Genomic DNA, 16811 nt, shown 5'->3' on the forward strand with positions numbered 1-16811 from the left:
ATATTGATCTTTCCTCTCTGGCCCATTTTTTCTGTTGAAGCATATAAAGACCCTTGTGCTAATTCACCCAGTGAATTTTATTTATTTACTAGACAACCCGTGCCCTGTTGGGTCATCATTTTAGAAATATTTCCTTGCCAGATTCCTCAGTATCTCTTTAAGAATGGCAGAGCTTCTAAAGGACTTGAAAAGTTCTTAAAAATTCAGGATAACATTCAGATATGTATCGGCCTTGAAAGTAGCCCGTGTTGAATCGTATAGCACACTCAAATATTGACCACAGGAAATGTTTTATGACATTTTTTTCATTATTACATAAAATGCTAATTTTTATGTCATAAAATGCTGTATGAAATTTGCCAAATTTCAGTTCTCCAAGAGTTTTTATGTCCAGGGGTGGGTTCTACTTACCTTTACTACTGGTTTGCAACGGGAGCACACGTGTGCTCTTCTGCGCATTCGCAGATCACCCACGATGATGTGCCTCCCGCTGGTTTTACTACCGGTTCTATGGAGCAACCCACCACTGGTTATGTCCCAGATTTTGGAGACACATTCTGTAAATTAGCCCATCTGAAGCATACTGGCTGAAAAAGTTTTGGCTTATGATGTACCTTTTCACCCAGCTAGAGGTTACAGACCCCAGAGTTTTAGGGATGTGTATAGATTTAGATTTATTTATTTATTAAAATTTATACAGCCGCCCATCTCGCACAAAGTGATTCTGGGCAGAATACATCTCAATTTAACAACAATACAATATTTCTCTGACAAGATTGGCAAAACTGAAGTTTACAAAAAGAAAAATAAAAAATAAAATAAAAAGAGAACTGGAGTGAGATACATTATTTACTACAAATGGCCCCATATCGAGTAATCAGCCTGGAAGTAATCCACTGCTTGACCCACACATTTTTTGGGCCGGGTGGGGGTACCCTTCTTCTCTCCCCAACCCTTGCTGCCTTCTTCCTTCAGCTTTCTCTCGGCTCCACCCATTTCTGGCCTCCAGAGCCTGGGGAGGCCGTTTTTTGCCCTCCTGGAGGCTTGAGGAAAACCTCCGGAGCCCGGGGAGGACAACCCCCCCCCGCAACTGTGGTGCAGGAGGCTGACTAGGCCACGCCCACGCCCACCTAGGTCACCTTCACCTGCTGGCCATCAGGGCTGGGCTGCCTGAGATGTGGGGGACGAGACTACTTCCTCTGGGACCATGTCCAGCCAGGAAGCATGCTGTACAATCCTGGCAATCCTGGAAATGTTTTCAGGGGAAGCTGCGCAAATTGTGCAAGAGGAAAGGTTGCTGTTGAGGATGGCACACAAAACAATTTGGCTAAAAGTACCGGGACAGAGTTTTGGATAGAAGAGCAGTTTCCAAACTCCACAGAATGCATCCAAAGTTCCTGCCCAGATTTTTATCGGCTTCCTGTTAGCCTCAATTGAGGTCGGCTCAGACAATCACTGGAGGGTTTTGCCTCGAAGGGAAAATTGCTAGGAGTGCTTTCGCCTCCTGTGCCAACGAATCCCCTCATATTGCTATGAGCAGGATGCCAAAATCCTTGGAAGCAGATCCCTGCCACAATCATTCAGCATATGAAAAGGCGCATTTCACACAACATGCTGGTTCTAGCACAAAGAGAAGCATGGAGGTGGGGAGGGGATCACAAAGCCTGGACCTCTATCAAGCATCACCAGACGTTTCACGGGGTGCTCCCATCTGGGACGTCAACAAGAAAAGGCGGATCTTCCAGGGCCACCAGGAATCTCTTTAGGAAACCTGCAAATGTGAGAAGACGCACAAGTCCAGACAAGAAATAATGGATGGAAGCTGAACAAGGAGAGATTCAACCTGGAAATGAGGAGAAATTTTCTGACAGAACAATCAACCAATGGAACAGAATTTCAAGAAGAAATTGGACTGCCATTTGTCAGAAATGGTGTAGGGTCTCCTGCTTGGGCAGGGGGTTGGACTAGATGACCTACAAGGTCCCTTCCAACTCTGTTAATCTGTATCTGTAAGTTGACCAAGGAGTCAATGGCACTGCTTTCCAAACTTGGCAACTTTAAAGACTTGTGGACTTCAGCTTCTAGAATTCCTCAGCCAGCATGGAATTCTAGGAGTTGGAAGTCCAGAAGTCTTAAAGTTGCCAAAGATGGGGACCCCTGTATTTAGGGCATCTAGCCATGGGAAGACAAGCCGGTTCCCCAGAGAAGCGAAGTTACTTGCTGCACCTTTGAAAGTTTTCTTCTGAACAAGCGAGTGGTTCCATCATGGTGGATCAGAAGGCTCGGGAAAAGTTCTTGGACAGCTTCACACGCCCGGACAAAGTCCTGCTTCACCACAATTGCCTGAAAAGAGGAATTCTGGGCAGTGAGCAGGTCGGAGCCGAAGCTGCCGCAGTCTCAGGCCAGATTAGAACAGAGCAAGGTTCCCTTGCAATCCAACAAACGGCCACAAAGCAAGGCTGCTTCTGGCCAGGGGAGGGAGGGAGGGAGGCAGCCAGGTGAGGCAGGTTCACCTGAAGACAGGGACCGCACCAGCTGCGGCCTCTTCTACCTGAGAAGGACAGAAATGATCCTTCTTGGATCAGACCAAGGCCCGGTTGGTGCTGTGCAGTGTGGAGCTGGAAACCTCATCTTCGGGTCTTAAGGAAACGGCCTTCCCTGTCTATGCTTCCCCCACTTGGCCCTGCTGCATTCCAGTCGGTAAATATGCTTTACCTTCCGTAAGGCATTAGCCTAACCTTAACCTAACTTTGCAACCTACTCTAGGGTTGGAAGCAAAGCAGGGGCAGGTCTGCTTGATACCCGGATGAGGGACCAGAAGGAAATTAGGAAGGCGAACAGGCATCCTGGAAGAAAGAAATGCAAACTACTTCTGAGCCGTGGCTGCCCTTCCTTTCCCGCACTCTGTGCAGTTGCATTAATTTCACAAATGCATTCTTCCCTTTAATCTCCTGCCCCTCCTGCCTACAGGCCTGCTCATCTGCTCACAGCACAACCCAGCATTTCTTATCTGGATTTCCCTTTACTTTGTGTGCCACTCACAACTTCACAAAATCACCATCCTTTGGGAACTCACAACGAAGGGTGTTCCGTTCCCCATCCATTTTGACAATCCTGCATCGTCATTTCAGATCAGCCAGTTTTTTCCCCTCTTTGACCAACACCTACTGAAAAATCCAGAAGTTCCATTGCAGCTCCGGGATTTGTTCGGATGGCCTTGAGGATCCCGAGGCAGCCTTCGTTCTGGATGGGGTTCCTGGACATCTGCAGGGCACAGGAAAGAAGAGGGGCCCACCCTCTGCATTAGCTACCTGGCAGGGCTATTTGGATCTCAGTGTCACCTTCCCAAAAGCTGCTCACCTTGAGTCTCCTCAGGATCTTGTTTCCTTTCAGGCCCAAAGCCAGCGCGAGGGCGCCTTCCAAGGCAATGCGATTATTCCTGAGAATAAAGAGAGAAGGCACTCAAAAGTCCCCCCACTTTCTCTCTTCCTGCATGCCCATCCACGCTGGCCCACACTAGCTTGCTGTTGGAAGTAAGTTTAAAAATATATATATCACAGGATCTACCTGCTATGACAAAAGATCAAATCTTCCCTCTTGGTCAATACATTTAAAACACTGTAGAGTTTGGTTCGGGTCTAAAGAGCCCAATTAGGGAAGCAGGAAAGGAACTAAGTTGCAAACATTCCCTTCTGAGGAAAACACTCCCGAGTGGCTGCCCAAATTTGGCTCAATTTCTTCCCATAATCGCATGAGTTCCTAGTCCCGTGGTGGCAAACCTATGGCATACGTTCCAGAGGTGGCACACTCTCTGTGGGCACAGCTCTGCCGTGCATATACATGTGCCTCCCGCTGACCAGCTGGTCTTTGGGTATCTGCAAAGCATGCATGGGGGAGACACATGAGTGGGGAAGCATGTGTCAGGTTTCGATGTCGTCTCAAATAAAATAAATTGCATTTCCAAACAAATAGTCTTTGAAGAAATCTTTCATTTTATTAAGCACGACAACCTGTCCCTGATTGTGGCGTAGCCAACACTGACTTCCTGACCCCAAACCTTCCCTTTCCGTTCCCCAATTCTCGGCGTCTCATTGGCCCTCTTCCAAATCACTCTCCCCATATCTAGTACTTCAGCTCCCAGGAATGTCCCCCCTCCCATCTCATCTCCTAGGGGACATTATCTTCAGGGAAAATAAGTAGGTGAGAAGTCAAGCGTCCTCTTGCCAGCTGCCCCTTCTTCTCCTTCTTATGTCAGCACTAGAGTAAATGCAGGTTGAAGTGCTGACAGCATGCATGCGAGGGGGGCAAGGCGCATGCTGGGGGCGCATGCACATGCACAGGGGTGGGGCGCACATGCATGTGCGGAGACGGGGTGCATGCACAGGCCACAAGCGCATGCATGGGGGTGGGGCACATGTGGGGGGCGCACGTGCATGCGAGCGGCAGGGCACATGCGCGGGGACCCACATTGCATTTTGAGGGTTCACGCATACACACTTTAGGCACTCAGTCTGGAAAAGGTTAGCCATCACTGTCCTAGTCAGTACGTAAGATGTCCAACTAAATTCCCAGCATTTCCAACTAGATTTCCATGTTCTGTGTTCCATTTCCAGTAGCTGAACTACTAGTAGTTGAAGAAGGAAAAAAACTTTGCTTTTTCCTGAGGCTCCGTGAGTTTTTGCCCCACACAAGGCAGCTTCATCTCTGCGAGGATTGCCAAGAACCATTAAATTGAGAGAGTCTGGAAGTGCAGCAGAATCCTATGCAAACAGTCATCCAGCAAAGAGGGAGAGGGCAGCCCAGGCCCCAAGCTGGCTATCCACAATTTGACGGAATTCTGCAACCCCCACACCTTTCTTCTGGCCCTGTTCTCTGGAGGAAAAGAGAACAAGACTGCTGGATTTTTTTTTGCATGGCAGCCCACGGTTATCTGAAAGCAGGATGTCAAGCTCCCCCAAAAATTTGAAGAACCACTCAGTTCACAAGAATTCACTTTCTGGTTACAGAAAATCTTAAGTCTAGCTTCTGAGATTATCCTCAGATGTTGCACTTTGCCTTTTTTTTAAGGGTTATTTAATACTTTATTTCACCAAAACAGAAAAGGAAAATGGCTTCTTAAGAAGCAGCATTTTGTCGCTAACTCCAGGCTTATAATTCTTCTTCTGTAGGGTGGAACACGGAGTCTGGTGGTGAGCCCCAAATTGCTTAATTGGCTGGCTTGGTATCTCAAGCTAAGCCATGGTTTGCAATTACCAGGGTCACACATCACCCAAGCAACAAGGAGATAACGTTCGGTTTGCCTTACAGCACTGGGTGATCCAGGCACAGCCCCTCCCAGGTTCCTCCCTCTCTGGCTGGCAAGAGGCCACAAATTCAGCTCAGCCTGCTGACATATGGCACCTGGACTGAGCGTAAAAGGGACGCAACCTACTTGTTTCATTCTCAACACTAGCCCATCAAACAATTTTTTCCCTGAGTGCCCTAAATGCTACACCACAGGAAGACTGATTGCAGGTGTCAGTGATGGAGCATCCACAACTTCAGAAGTGGTGGGCTCTCCATCTCTGAAGGCTTTTAAGAGGCTGGACAGTCATTTGTCTGGAATGGTATAGAGCCGTGATGGCAAACCTGTGGCACGCGTAGCCATATCAGTGGGCACGCCAGCTCACCTCTGGCGCGCATGTGCGCGCTGGCCAGCTGTTTTCGGGCCTTCTGGGCCAACCAGAAGTAGGGAAACAGGCCCCCAGAGGGCCTGGGGGATGGGGAAGGCCTGTTTTTCTTTCTCACCTGGCTCCAGATTCTCTCTATGCATCTGGGAAGAGCGAAAACAGCCTTCCCCACCCACTCGGAGGCCCTCCGGAGGCCTGAAACAGCCCATTTCCCAACTCCCAGTTGGACAGGAAGTGACTTTTTTGCTGTCCCCAGCCCCTCTAGGAGTCTCTGGAGGCTGGGGACAGCAAAAAGTCACTTCCTGCCCAACCGAGACTTGGGAAATGGGCCGTTTCAGGCCTCCGGAGGGCCTCTTAGGGGGTGGGGAAGGCTGTTTTCGCCCTCCCCAGATGCATAGAGAGGATCTGGAGCCAGGTGAGAAAGAAAAACAGGCCTACCGGGCCATCGTGTGCCAGGAGGGGGCGGGAGGGGGGATTGCGCGAACATGCACAGGGCAGGGTGCATAGAATTATGGGTGTGGGCACGTACGCATGTGAACCTCTCCCGCCCCACCCCGCCCCCTCCTGGCACGGGATGGCAAAAAGGTTAGCCACCACTGGTATAGATTCTCCTGCTTGAGTAGGGGGTTGCACAAGAAGATCTCTAAGGTTCCTTCCAACTCTGTTAAGTCTGTTCTGTTCTGGTTGGGCAGCCTGGACAGAGGGCAAGACGGGGAAGAAGAGACTGCCAGTTTCTCCTCCCCCCTCCCCCTAAGCAGGTGAGATCCCTGATTCAAATCCAACCTTTGCTGGAAACTCACCTGATGGCCTCAGTCTCAACTGTCCTGATGGCAATATGGAGATCCTAGAAACTATTCCCTTTCCTGGCTTGTGTCGAGGATGACTAAGAAATGGTTCTCGGCACTCAGGAAGTGCAGGCACGCACACACATATGTCTCCTTACCCAATGTGGAGTTCTTCCAGCACATCGTTGCTTTTCAGGGCTGCCCCCAGTGCAGCTGCACCACTGTTGCCAAAGCCGTTATATGACAGATCAAGAACTCGAAGGAATATATTCCCCTGTGGAGAAGACAAGAGTTAGCAGAGCTTGGAGAAGGTGGAGTGTCCACAGGAGACCAAAGCTTGCCATCTAGAGCTTCTAATCACAAGCCACAGCCTGACAGAAAGTTCCCGGGCCTTCATCCACTCCAGATTTGCTTCTTTCCAAACAGGGTATCTCTTCTCCTGCCCAGGTCAGTGCTTCTCAACCTTGGCAGCATAGCTGGCTGGGGAACTCTGGGCTTTGAAGTCCACCCATTTTGAAGCTGCCAAGGTTGAGAAACACTGATTTAGGTGGTTAACCCTCTTGGCTTAAAAAGCTATGTTCCCCTAAATATGTTGGTTTTATTCTTTCAAACCCAGGGAATACTGAAAAGGAATTCAGGAGTGTTCCACAAGGTATAGTCAAAAACAATTAAGATGGATACCACTGAAGCTCCACCTGATTTTTTAATCCGGTCTGTGTAAACAGCAGGCAGAGATTCTTCACTTGCTTCATCAGGGTCGCCCTCTTGATGTTTTTGACCATAGTTTACACACACACACACACACACACGGAGGAATGTAGGATTCTGTCTGTTCATCAGCACCAACACTCCAAGATCCTCACTGTTAGGAAATTTCTCCTTAATTCCAGGTTGCTTCTCTCTTTCGTTGTTGTTAGTTGTGAAGTCATCTCCAACGCATCGCAACCCCATAGACAACTTTCCTCCAGGCCTTCCTATCCTCTATCATCCCCCAGAGCCCAGCCACCTCATTCTCTGCCGTCCCCTTCTTCTTTTGCCCTCCATCGTTCCCAGCATTAAGCTCTTCTCCAGTGAATCCTTCCTTCTCATTAAGTGGCCAAAGTATTTCAGTTTCATCTTCAGGATCTGGCCTTATAATCTCTTTGATTAGTTTCCAACTATTGTTTCTTGTCCTGCCCCCCCCCGGCCCGGTGCTTTGGAGAATAATTTGACCCCCTCTTCTTTGTGGCAGCCCCTCAAATACTGGAAGACTGCTATCATGTCACCCCTAATTCTTCTTTTCTCTAGACTAGCCAAACCCAAATCCTGCAGCTGTTCTTTGTGTGTTTTAGTCTCCAGGCCCTTGATTATCTTAGTTGCTCATCTTTGAACTTTTTCCAAAGTCTCAACATCTTTTTTGTAGTATGGTGACCAAAACTAGTTGCAGTATTCCAGGTGTGTGGTCTTACTAGGGTTTTATAAAGCGGCACTAATACTTCACATGATCTTGCCCAGGATTGTATTCGCTTGTTTGACGACGGCTGCACACTGCACACTTTCCCTTATTCTCGGCTGGGAGATACAGGAAATGTGGCCTGTGATATTGTGATGCCACTAGACCAGGAGTGGGCAACTATGGCAAGTTTAAGACCTGTTGATTTCAATTCCCAGGAATTCTGGGAGTTGAAATCCACAGGTTGTAAAAGTTTGTTTGTTTGTTTATTCATTTGATTTCTAGAGCCACCCATCCCGGCAAACACTACTGGGCAGCTCACAATTCAGAAACTTATATTACAATTAAAATCTTTAAAACATTTTAAAACAATAAACACAGCAAAAACCATTAAAACAATCAAAAACATTAGCTGCCATAGTTGCTTACCTCTGCACTATGCACTAGACCAGTGTTTCTCAACCTTGGAAGCTTGAAGATGGGTGGACTTCAACTCCCAGAATCCCCCAGCAGTCCGCCCATCTTCAAGCTACCAAGTTGAGAAACACTGCACTAGACCGAGCAAGGCCAAATTATTTCAGACTTATTTGCACTTTAGAAGACAGAGGGGGTGATATAACATCTTATGCTTTACAACTTTATCCCTCAGGAAAACTCTCGAGCCAAGTCTCCTTTCCTACCCCCAAGCCTTTGGCGACAGCCACTGCTCCTCGGCCCCGAAAGTTGTTCCAGCTGAGGTTGAGTTCCTTCAGCCCCACATTTTCCACCATGGCCACTCCAAGAGCTTCTCCTGGTTCAGTGTAGATGGAGACACAAGAAATGGGAAAGAGGCCTGAAACGTCAAACTGAGGGAGGCTTTGCAAAAGAACGACACCCTCTTGGGTCCCACCCCACGTTTACAGTAGCAGCCTCTCCCCATACAGGAGCCGTGGTGGCACAGTGGCGAGAATGAGTATTGCAGGCTAATTCTGCCAACTGCCAGCAGTTCGATCCTGACTGGCTCAAGGTTGACTCAGCCTTTCCCTCCTTCCAAGGACCCAGTAAAATGAGGACCCAGATTGTTGGGGGAAACATGCTGACTCTGTAAACCACTCAAGAGAGCACTGTGAAGCGGTATATAAGTCTGCTATGGCTCTCCAACCTAATGTGGCTTTTTCTGCTGAATTTTCGCAAAGCAATTCTTCTCACCACAGCAGAGTTTTCAGCTCACAGAGGAAGAAGGGAAGGATAGTAGGATCTGCAAGCAGTAGGAAGAGGAGATTCCCATAGAGCCAGGAACTCTGAGGAGCACCTGCTTGTGGGAATCCCCAGAGAGTTCCAGAAACGGCTTTCTGGTGATCAACGTCATGACATGAAGAGGTTTTATTCTCCCTCGGGTCAGCCTAGCTGCTCCCACGACAAAGTTTAGAGCAAAGTTGCTTAAACTGTGCGGCGTGGAAGCCCAGTTCTCCTCAGGTAGTTTAAGATTTCCACAAATTGGACTGAAGATCTAAGAGAAAGTTTCTGGTGGGTTTTGGAGGAAACATAACCTTTACTTTGCCCCAGCAGGATGCAGCTTCTGGCTGACCTTGCTGTCATATAAAGCTAAGGGAAACTTTGGCCAGCACTAGGGAGACACATTTCCAGATTTTCTCTGAAAATCTCAGACTGGTAAATTGGCCACATGTCCTACAAGAAAACATTAACAGCCCCCTTTGTATTTTTCCCCCCCAAGAACACAATGTCTGTAGGTAACTGAACCCAACTCAAAGATCTGACTTGGCTTTTTATACTTTTTCTGGACTACTCCCCTCAGAAAAATTTTATCAGGAGCTAATTGTAATGCTTTTCAGCAATACATGTGTACTTTTTATTTTCCCAGTTCTGGCTTTGTCTCTCTCTCTATTATTCGTATTATTTTGACTTGTTAATTTATACTCCTAGTCCATGTGTGATATGCCATATGCTAAATAAATTATTTTGATAATCCTTTTGTATTGCTTTTAATTACTCCTACACAATTTTAGTTTTACATATCATTTTACATATCTTAAAGGGCAGACAGAAACTTAAGTGAGCCCAACTTTCTAATCCCTACCTTAATTTTCTTTTTCGCTTTCTCAACTTTGGTAGCTCTTCCCTATTTTCTGCACACTCTCTCTCTCTTCCTTTTGTCCCCGCCTGTTCTCCATCATATCACAAAGTCTTCTTCAAAACATAAGGAGAAGAAAGAGGTGGGGCTGGTGGGAAGTCAAAACCTCTCATGGGGTGAGGCAAAGAAGGAGATTCCAAGCCACAGCAGGTAACAAGGGAAGAAAAGGGGGAAGGGAGGGAGGGAGAGAGAGAGAGAGAGGTAGGGAAGGTGGGCAGGAGTCACAGGCCAGCAATTCTTTCCCAACAACAGTAAACTTTAATGATTAGTTCTTAGCTTATGAAAACCACAGCTGGCCCTTAATTTAACAATTCATATTCCTTTAAAGGTATGTGGTGTTCTAGAAACCAAAGGGCCATAAACACACAAATTGCATGTCTACGTAGATGTGTGTCTTTCTCACATGTGCTACACAGTGCTCCCCACAGCGCTCCCCACACACAGCCAAATTTCTATGACATTTACCTGCTATCTCTCCGAGCATGTTATGACTCAGATCAAGGTGCTCTACTTTCTGATTGGTCACTAAAGCATCTGCCAGGTATTTGGCTGCCCTGTCATTTAATTCATTTCCTGAAAGTTTCATGGTCACAAGAACTGGATTTTCCCGAAGCACTGTGGACAGAGCTTCTGCCCCTTTCATCCCGACTCTGTTCTCTGATAAATCAAGTTCTGAAAGAAAAAAAGGTTGATCTCTAGCTGGCTCATCATGCAAAATCCCCCAGATCCATTAGCCCAACATGTCTTTGTTCCTCAATCCCTCCTTTGACCAGGAATGAAAGCTGGACAAAGGCTACAACTGGTTTCGTGGAGAATCCCTTGGAGAAAGACACTCCCCATCTCAACCCATCAAACATGGCATCTTTATTTGGGGGCAGCACATAAATGTTGTAAAGCAAATAAACAAATTTACAAGCCACTATTTCATTAGGAATCCTTATGCTTGGATTGCCAGGTGTAAAAGTCAAGAGGTCTAAATTCTTATGAACTGTTTCAACACAGCTTCAAGCTTTACTGCTATATTATATGAAAAGAGTAAGTCTTTGCTTTTTAAAACTGGAAATTTTAGAAGGGATCTGACAATGGTTTAACAACCAACCCAAAATACCTCAAGGCTACGGATTACATGGACTCCCCATTTTGCCTCCTGAAACAATTTTCAGAATCTCCCAATGAAGACGTGCACCTGAAATGTAGCAATTTTCCTTTAACATCTCCGCCATCGCAATTGCTCCGTGTCCATCCAGCCCGTTGTCACACAGGTTCAGCTTCACAATGGACGTGTTGCTGGTCAGGGAAAGAGCGAGAGCCTTGACTGCCTAAAAGAAGAGGCAGAGGAGGGAAGAGCTATGAGGGCAGAATGCTGGGCTCTAGCCCAGTCCTTTGGCAGTGGTCAAGGTTTGGGGGCCTGGGAGAGACAAACTGGGAGGGAGCTGGCATGGCCTTTCCTTAATTTCACAAGAGGCTCTGCCAAAACTGAAAAGCCATTAGCGAGGGGCCTTTTTAAACCTCCAGCCAAGCAACACCTGTGATAAGGAAGAGAGAAGGAAATGAAGGGTTAGAAGAGGTGCTCGGCAGAGACAGCCCCATCCAGTTTTGCCTTCAGGCTCACCTCCCAGTGACATGCACTGCAGATCCTAGTGGATTATTTCAGCAGCCATGAAAAGAAAATGAGGCCACATCTCCTGATCTGCAGCCTGGAAGTGGGCAGCAAAGCTCTACTGCCACATGAGAGCATCTGGCCTCTTGTTTCCCATATAGATCAAGCACAGGCCTTGGGAAGGAGGTGGGGGTGGGGCTCCATCATATGCCAGCAGCACCTGCTGCCTTTGACTCCATAAGTGCCGTTTAGCTGAGATGGCTAAGGCCCTGGAGGCTGCTTGGACAGGAACTGGCCCAGTAACTTTAGACCTTGTTTAAAGTACAGAACCATCCTCCCTGGAGACAAATGGTCACAAACTGAAACAGGTGCCTACCAAAAGTTACAGAATGAAGGATTGGACCTCTCTTCTCTGCATGCTTCATCAGGCGACCCTCTGGCTCTCCTCATAAAAGGCTTAGTGGGTAGCAGCTCTGTGTTCTGATAGAAGCCTGCTCTGCCCTCTTATCAGTGGCAGGCAAGAATCTCTTTACCACTTTGTCGTTTCAACTGGTCCATTTTGTTTCTCTATTTTATGTTGATTAAATTGCTACTAACAACTGTATTGTCTTTAGGTGTGTTTAACTCATTTTTCTCCATAAGACACCTGGAACATTTTTAGTTTTGAAGGTAAAATTTAATCAGGCACCTACATATTTCTGCACCGATGTAGTGTTGGTACCGTAATGCTCCTTGAGTATAACTCTGTAAAGAAATATAATATTCCCAAGTGCAATGCAGATGGAAAAAAGGAGAGGGGGAAGAGAGAATATTCAAAGGCAGTGAGGAGATTCATACTTGCAGAGTGCAAAGCAAGTCCTGAAGTGGCCGGGCCAAAAGAAGAGGACACCCTGCAGCAATTACCTTAGGGTTAAGGCCACGATGGTTCAGAGTCAGTTCAGAATCTTTCATATGCCGTAAAAAATAAGAGATAGGAACCACGCCGTACGCTTGACAGATCGCAAGGTATCTGGCTTTCCCGGCAGGATCATAGCATATTGTAGAGTCTAGGCCAAGACAAAGGGGAAAATGAAAGCAGTGGTCATCCTTGGCTTTCTGCAAGACAACCAGATACAGAAAGCAGCTGTAGTTTCTGGCAGTGCAAGAGCAAGATGACTTTAAAAACTGTAGCACCAACCCAAGTCCCACCATCATCCCCAGTGAGACATGCCTGAACCGAACCAGATACTCTTTCAGTGGTCTTGTATGCAAAAGGTACAGAGGGGATAATGACTTTCTCAAGGCAATTCACAAAAGAGTTTGGTGTGTTTGTTTTGAAACTCACAAGAGCTGCACCAAAGTCACAATGCTTTGAAAATGGCTACTGACCATTGCTTGGCTTAAAAAGAAATAAGACACATTTGTGGAAGCCAGGCTAACAATGCCAAGCTTTCATTTCAGAGGCTTAATATTCATTGCTCAGACTGCAGGTTGGCCACTCAAAAGCATTGCAGGTCCTAGCATTCTGCACCAGGGCATCAGATGTTCAGAATTAAAAATTACAAGAATGAAAGGGTACAAATGTTAATTAAAGAGTGGCCAAATTCTCATGAGATTGTCTAAGATTTATATTAGGTTGATGGGGAGGGAATACCTGATGCTTGCTTAGTTGCCAACTTATCCTTGGCAGCTCTTTCTTGGTTTACCTGCTTAACACATGTATATCCTGCCTTTACATCAATAGCTCAAGGTGGCTTCCATAGTGCTCACTCTATTTTTCCCATAACAATCTTGTGATGTAAGTTGGTCTGAGACAGACTGACTAGCCCAAAGTTACCCAGGGAGCTTCCACAGTTAAAGGTGAACTAAAGACCCTGGGCTCTAGTTCAATGTTTCCCAACCTCGGCAATTGTAAGCAGCTTGGCAACTTGTCTAATCCATACTTTCTATTTCAAGGTCTGTGTCCCACTCTTCCTCTTGATCGTCTTCTGATTCTGATTCTTCTTCCTCAGCTTCTTCTTCAGAATAGTTTAAAGCTTTCTTCAAGAAGCAGGCGCTGTTCTCCTGGCAGATGGATTCTGATATATCAGGGGACCTCGAAAAAGTCTGATAAAATATCGTGTCAAGATACAGAAATGTAAGAACATACCTAACTCTATCCAAAAAAAAAAAAAAGGAATGACACAGAGGTCCAGCTAACAAAACCCTTGAAAAGCAAGATTTGTTGTTTCAAACTAGGAACAGCAACCAATCAGGAAAAACAGCAGCCTTAGAAACCTGAATAAAACATACGGTTTCTGACAAGCAGCCTGGGAAAAATACAGGATGTAGAATAAATTAAAATAGACTCTCAATATTCTAATAGATATATCAACCACATTGGAAATATTCAAGGGTTCCCCCCTCTCTATTGCTAATATGATTAAGAAGCAGCTCATTTTGTAATTATGTCACTTTAACTAACTTTATCTCAGGAAGTAGTAAAGAACCCAGTAATTAAAGTTTGCAACGTAACTTTCTGAAACATACTTTCACCTCCCAATGAAAACAAAAAACCCAAAATGGATACTAAGCTAAGAAATTTGCACCAGTCAAGCAGGAAATCTAGGCCTGGCCTGGCACAAGCAAAGAGGCAAAATTTCATTCTCCCTGAGTCATGTTTACTTAGATCTGTATAAAAGTGGGAAGAACTTATAAAGCTGGAAGAACCCAAATGACTATTCGACATGGTTTTATACTTTATGTGGTTTATATGGTTACATAAGCAAGAAAACAGCCGTTTGCATGAAAAAAGATAAAAAGCAGAAATTGCTGCAGTCTCGTGGCTTGCCCAAGGTATTTCAGAAGCATATTTAGAAAGAAAATATATTTAGCAAACCCAATTGCCTATATTTGTGGTTTCCTGTCATGCATCTCCTGAGCTGTGGACAGTTACACATTATTACAACTCATTTCTTCTTTTTAATTCAACCGTTTAATCACCGTAATCCTGCTCAACACCAGACTTTTTAATTTCATTTGACTACCAATGTAATTCCATGCACATCCCCCTGCTTTTCAGAGCCAGGAACAAGCCAGGTTCCGATCGCTGAGAGCTTACTCTTAACCTTATTTTGAGGTTGACCAAGTTCAGACAGCACCAAGGCCCCCTCCTCTTAAGCCTGAGCTACAAATATTCTCCTCTGTCGGTCACCTTGTTCTTGTTTTGTCAGGTGAAACTCATTAAAACTGGAGGGTAGGCCATCATTATTGAAAAATATTTATTTTGCTAGGAATTTGCACGAAATAGACTGGAAAGAGAGACAGGTGTCTTTGCGGAAACCCTCCACCTTGGGGGCACCAGGCCACCCGCCTGGCTGAGGTGCTATGTCATCAAATATGAATGACAATAGAGGTGGTCCTTGACTTACAATAGCCCGTTTAGTGACCATTCAAAGTCACGTCATTGAAAAAAAAGTGACTTATGATCATTTTTCATACTTATGACCGTTGCAGCATCCCCGAGGTCAAGATTCGGATACTTGGCAACTGGTTCGTATTTACAACGGTTGCTGTGTCCCAAGGTCATGTTATCCCCTTTTGCAACCTTCTGACAGGCAAAGTCAATGGGGAAGCCAGATTCATTTAACAACTGTGTTATTCATTTAATAACTGCAGAGATTCACTTAACGAATTGGAAAGAAAAATCATAAAACGGGGCAAAATTCACTTCAATTTCTCAACGTAAATTTTGGGCTCAATTTCGGTCGTAAGTCGAGGACTACCTGTATGAATAAAAATAAAACCCCAAAGCAGCATTCTCTCTTTTGGACTGTAACCACCATCATCCCCAGCCAACCCTGCTCAGACAGGTAGATTAACAGAGTTGAAAGGGACCTTGTAGGTCATCTACTCCAATCCCAACCCCCCCCCGCCCCGACAAAGCTCCCCACGGTCTACCAGATGTATTGGACTACAACTGCCCTCATCCCCAGCCGGCACTGCTCCTCACGGACTTTCAGCCTTACTGGACTACAACCGCCCTCATCCGCAGCAGGCATGCTGCCGAGGTTTACCATCCCGGCCGGGTCCCCCCCCCTCTTTTTTTTAAATCAGTTTGACTCGGCCCATTCCGTCAGTTTGTCCCCGCTGGACTACAATTCCCATCATCCCCAGCCTCGGGAGTAATGGGAGTTGAGGTCCGACATCGGCTGGGGGGGTGTGGCGGGGAGGCGGCTCCTTCCTCCTTGCCTCCGAGTTCCGCGAGCTGGAGGCGCTCGGAGCGAGGGACGCAGAGGACGCGCCACCGGAGAGCCGGTCCCCCGCCGCGTCGGCCTCCTGCTCGGGCACCGGCGAGAGCGGCAGTTTGGGCATCGGCGCGGCTGGGCCTCAGCCTGCTCTGCTGCCATGGCAACGGCGTCGCCGCGCAGGAGGCGAAGGCAGCCGGGCAGCGGAAGGGGCGGGCGCATCCGGAAATTCGCGCGTGACCATTGGAGGAGGGAGGAGGGCCGGGCACCTATCGATCTCCCGCTCGCGTTGCCTTGGCAACCCATGTGCCGGGCTTTCTGGAACCTCGAGTAGGCCGGCCTTCCCTCACAGGCCTCGAGCTGCTGGATCCCTCTGGCGGACAAGCAGCGGCCTCGCGGAGCCCCGTCAGCCCGGATTGAAGGGAAAGGCTGTTCTTTGCGGCCTCCAGGACAGACATTGGCGGCTGCGAGGAGGAACCGACGCGAAGCTGAAGCCTCGCTCAGTCCCCGCTGCTGTTGCGGCCACCGCTTCCAGACGCAAGCGGCCGACGGCGTCGTGCAAGACAAACTGACGCGGGGCCACAAGAATCCTGCGAGAGGCCGCCCGGGGAGTCCGGAGCCTCAGACTGTGGCCCTGCCGAGGGCTGGACTAGATGACCTCCAGGGTCCGTTTCCAGCTCTGTTCTGATCCCGACTCTGAACAGCGTGCAAAAGCCACAGCACAGAGAATGGAAGGAAGAAAACAGAGGATGCACATGGTGGCCAGGGAGAAGAAAGCTGGATTCCACAGATCATGTTGTGGTTTCATTGATTTTGGCCCAGGGTGTTGAGAGAATCCAGACATTTGTGGCTTATTTCAGAAGCAGAAAGAACGCAAGCTTGCCTTGGCTGCCACTGAAAAGAGCAGCACCTCAAAAGGTGAAGAAGCTACTGCCAAACTGGGCCACGCCAACAATATACTGTAGCTGCTTTGCCTCCACTGCCCCGAT

At 47.3% G+C, this 16811-nt stretch overlaps 1 protein-coding gene across 3 annotated transcripts; it reads right to left on the bottom strand.

The window, feature by feature from the left end:
• Positions 1-648: 648 nt before the first annotated feature.
• LRRC74B (leucine rich repeat containing 74B) lies at positions 649-16789 on the bottom strand. 3 transcript variants are annotated; one of them, XR_004594862.3, is made up of 11 exons: positions 15827-16789; positions 13540-13702; positions 12521-12663; positions 11204-11336; positions 10483-10689; positions 8567-8676; positions 6613-6728; positions 3361-3439; positions 3077-3264; positions 2227-2343; positions 649-1771 (listed from the first exon to the last, which is right to left on the bottom strand). XR_004594862.3 is itself a non-coding variant. In XM_034438449.3 (11 exons), exons 1-11 carry the CDS (start codon positions 15947-15949, stop codon positions 1763-1765), a joined length of 1296 nt encoding a protein of 431 aa, XP_034294340.1. In that variant the 5' UTR covers positions 15950-16789; the 3' UTR covers positions 649-1762. The 3 variants fall into 3 exon arrangements, 2 of the variants coding, with proteins under 2 accessions (XP_034294340.1, XP_034294341.2); XM_034438449.3 differs by having other exon boundaries at positions 3169-3264; XM_034438450.2 differs by having other exon boundaries at positions 3169-3264; positions 15604-15984.
• Between the last annotated feature and the right edge of the window lie 22 nt (positions 16790-16811).

Source organism: Pantherophis guttatus, chromosome 17, assembly GCF_059756535.1.
Source record: "Pantherophis guttatus breed Tessera chromosome 17, ASM5975653v1, whole genome shotgun sequence".
NCBI lineage: Eukaryota > Metazoa > Chordata > Lepidosauria > Squamata > Colubridae > Pantherophis > Pantherophis guttatus.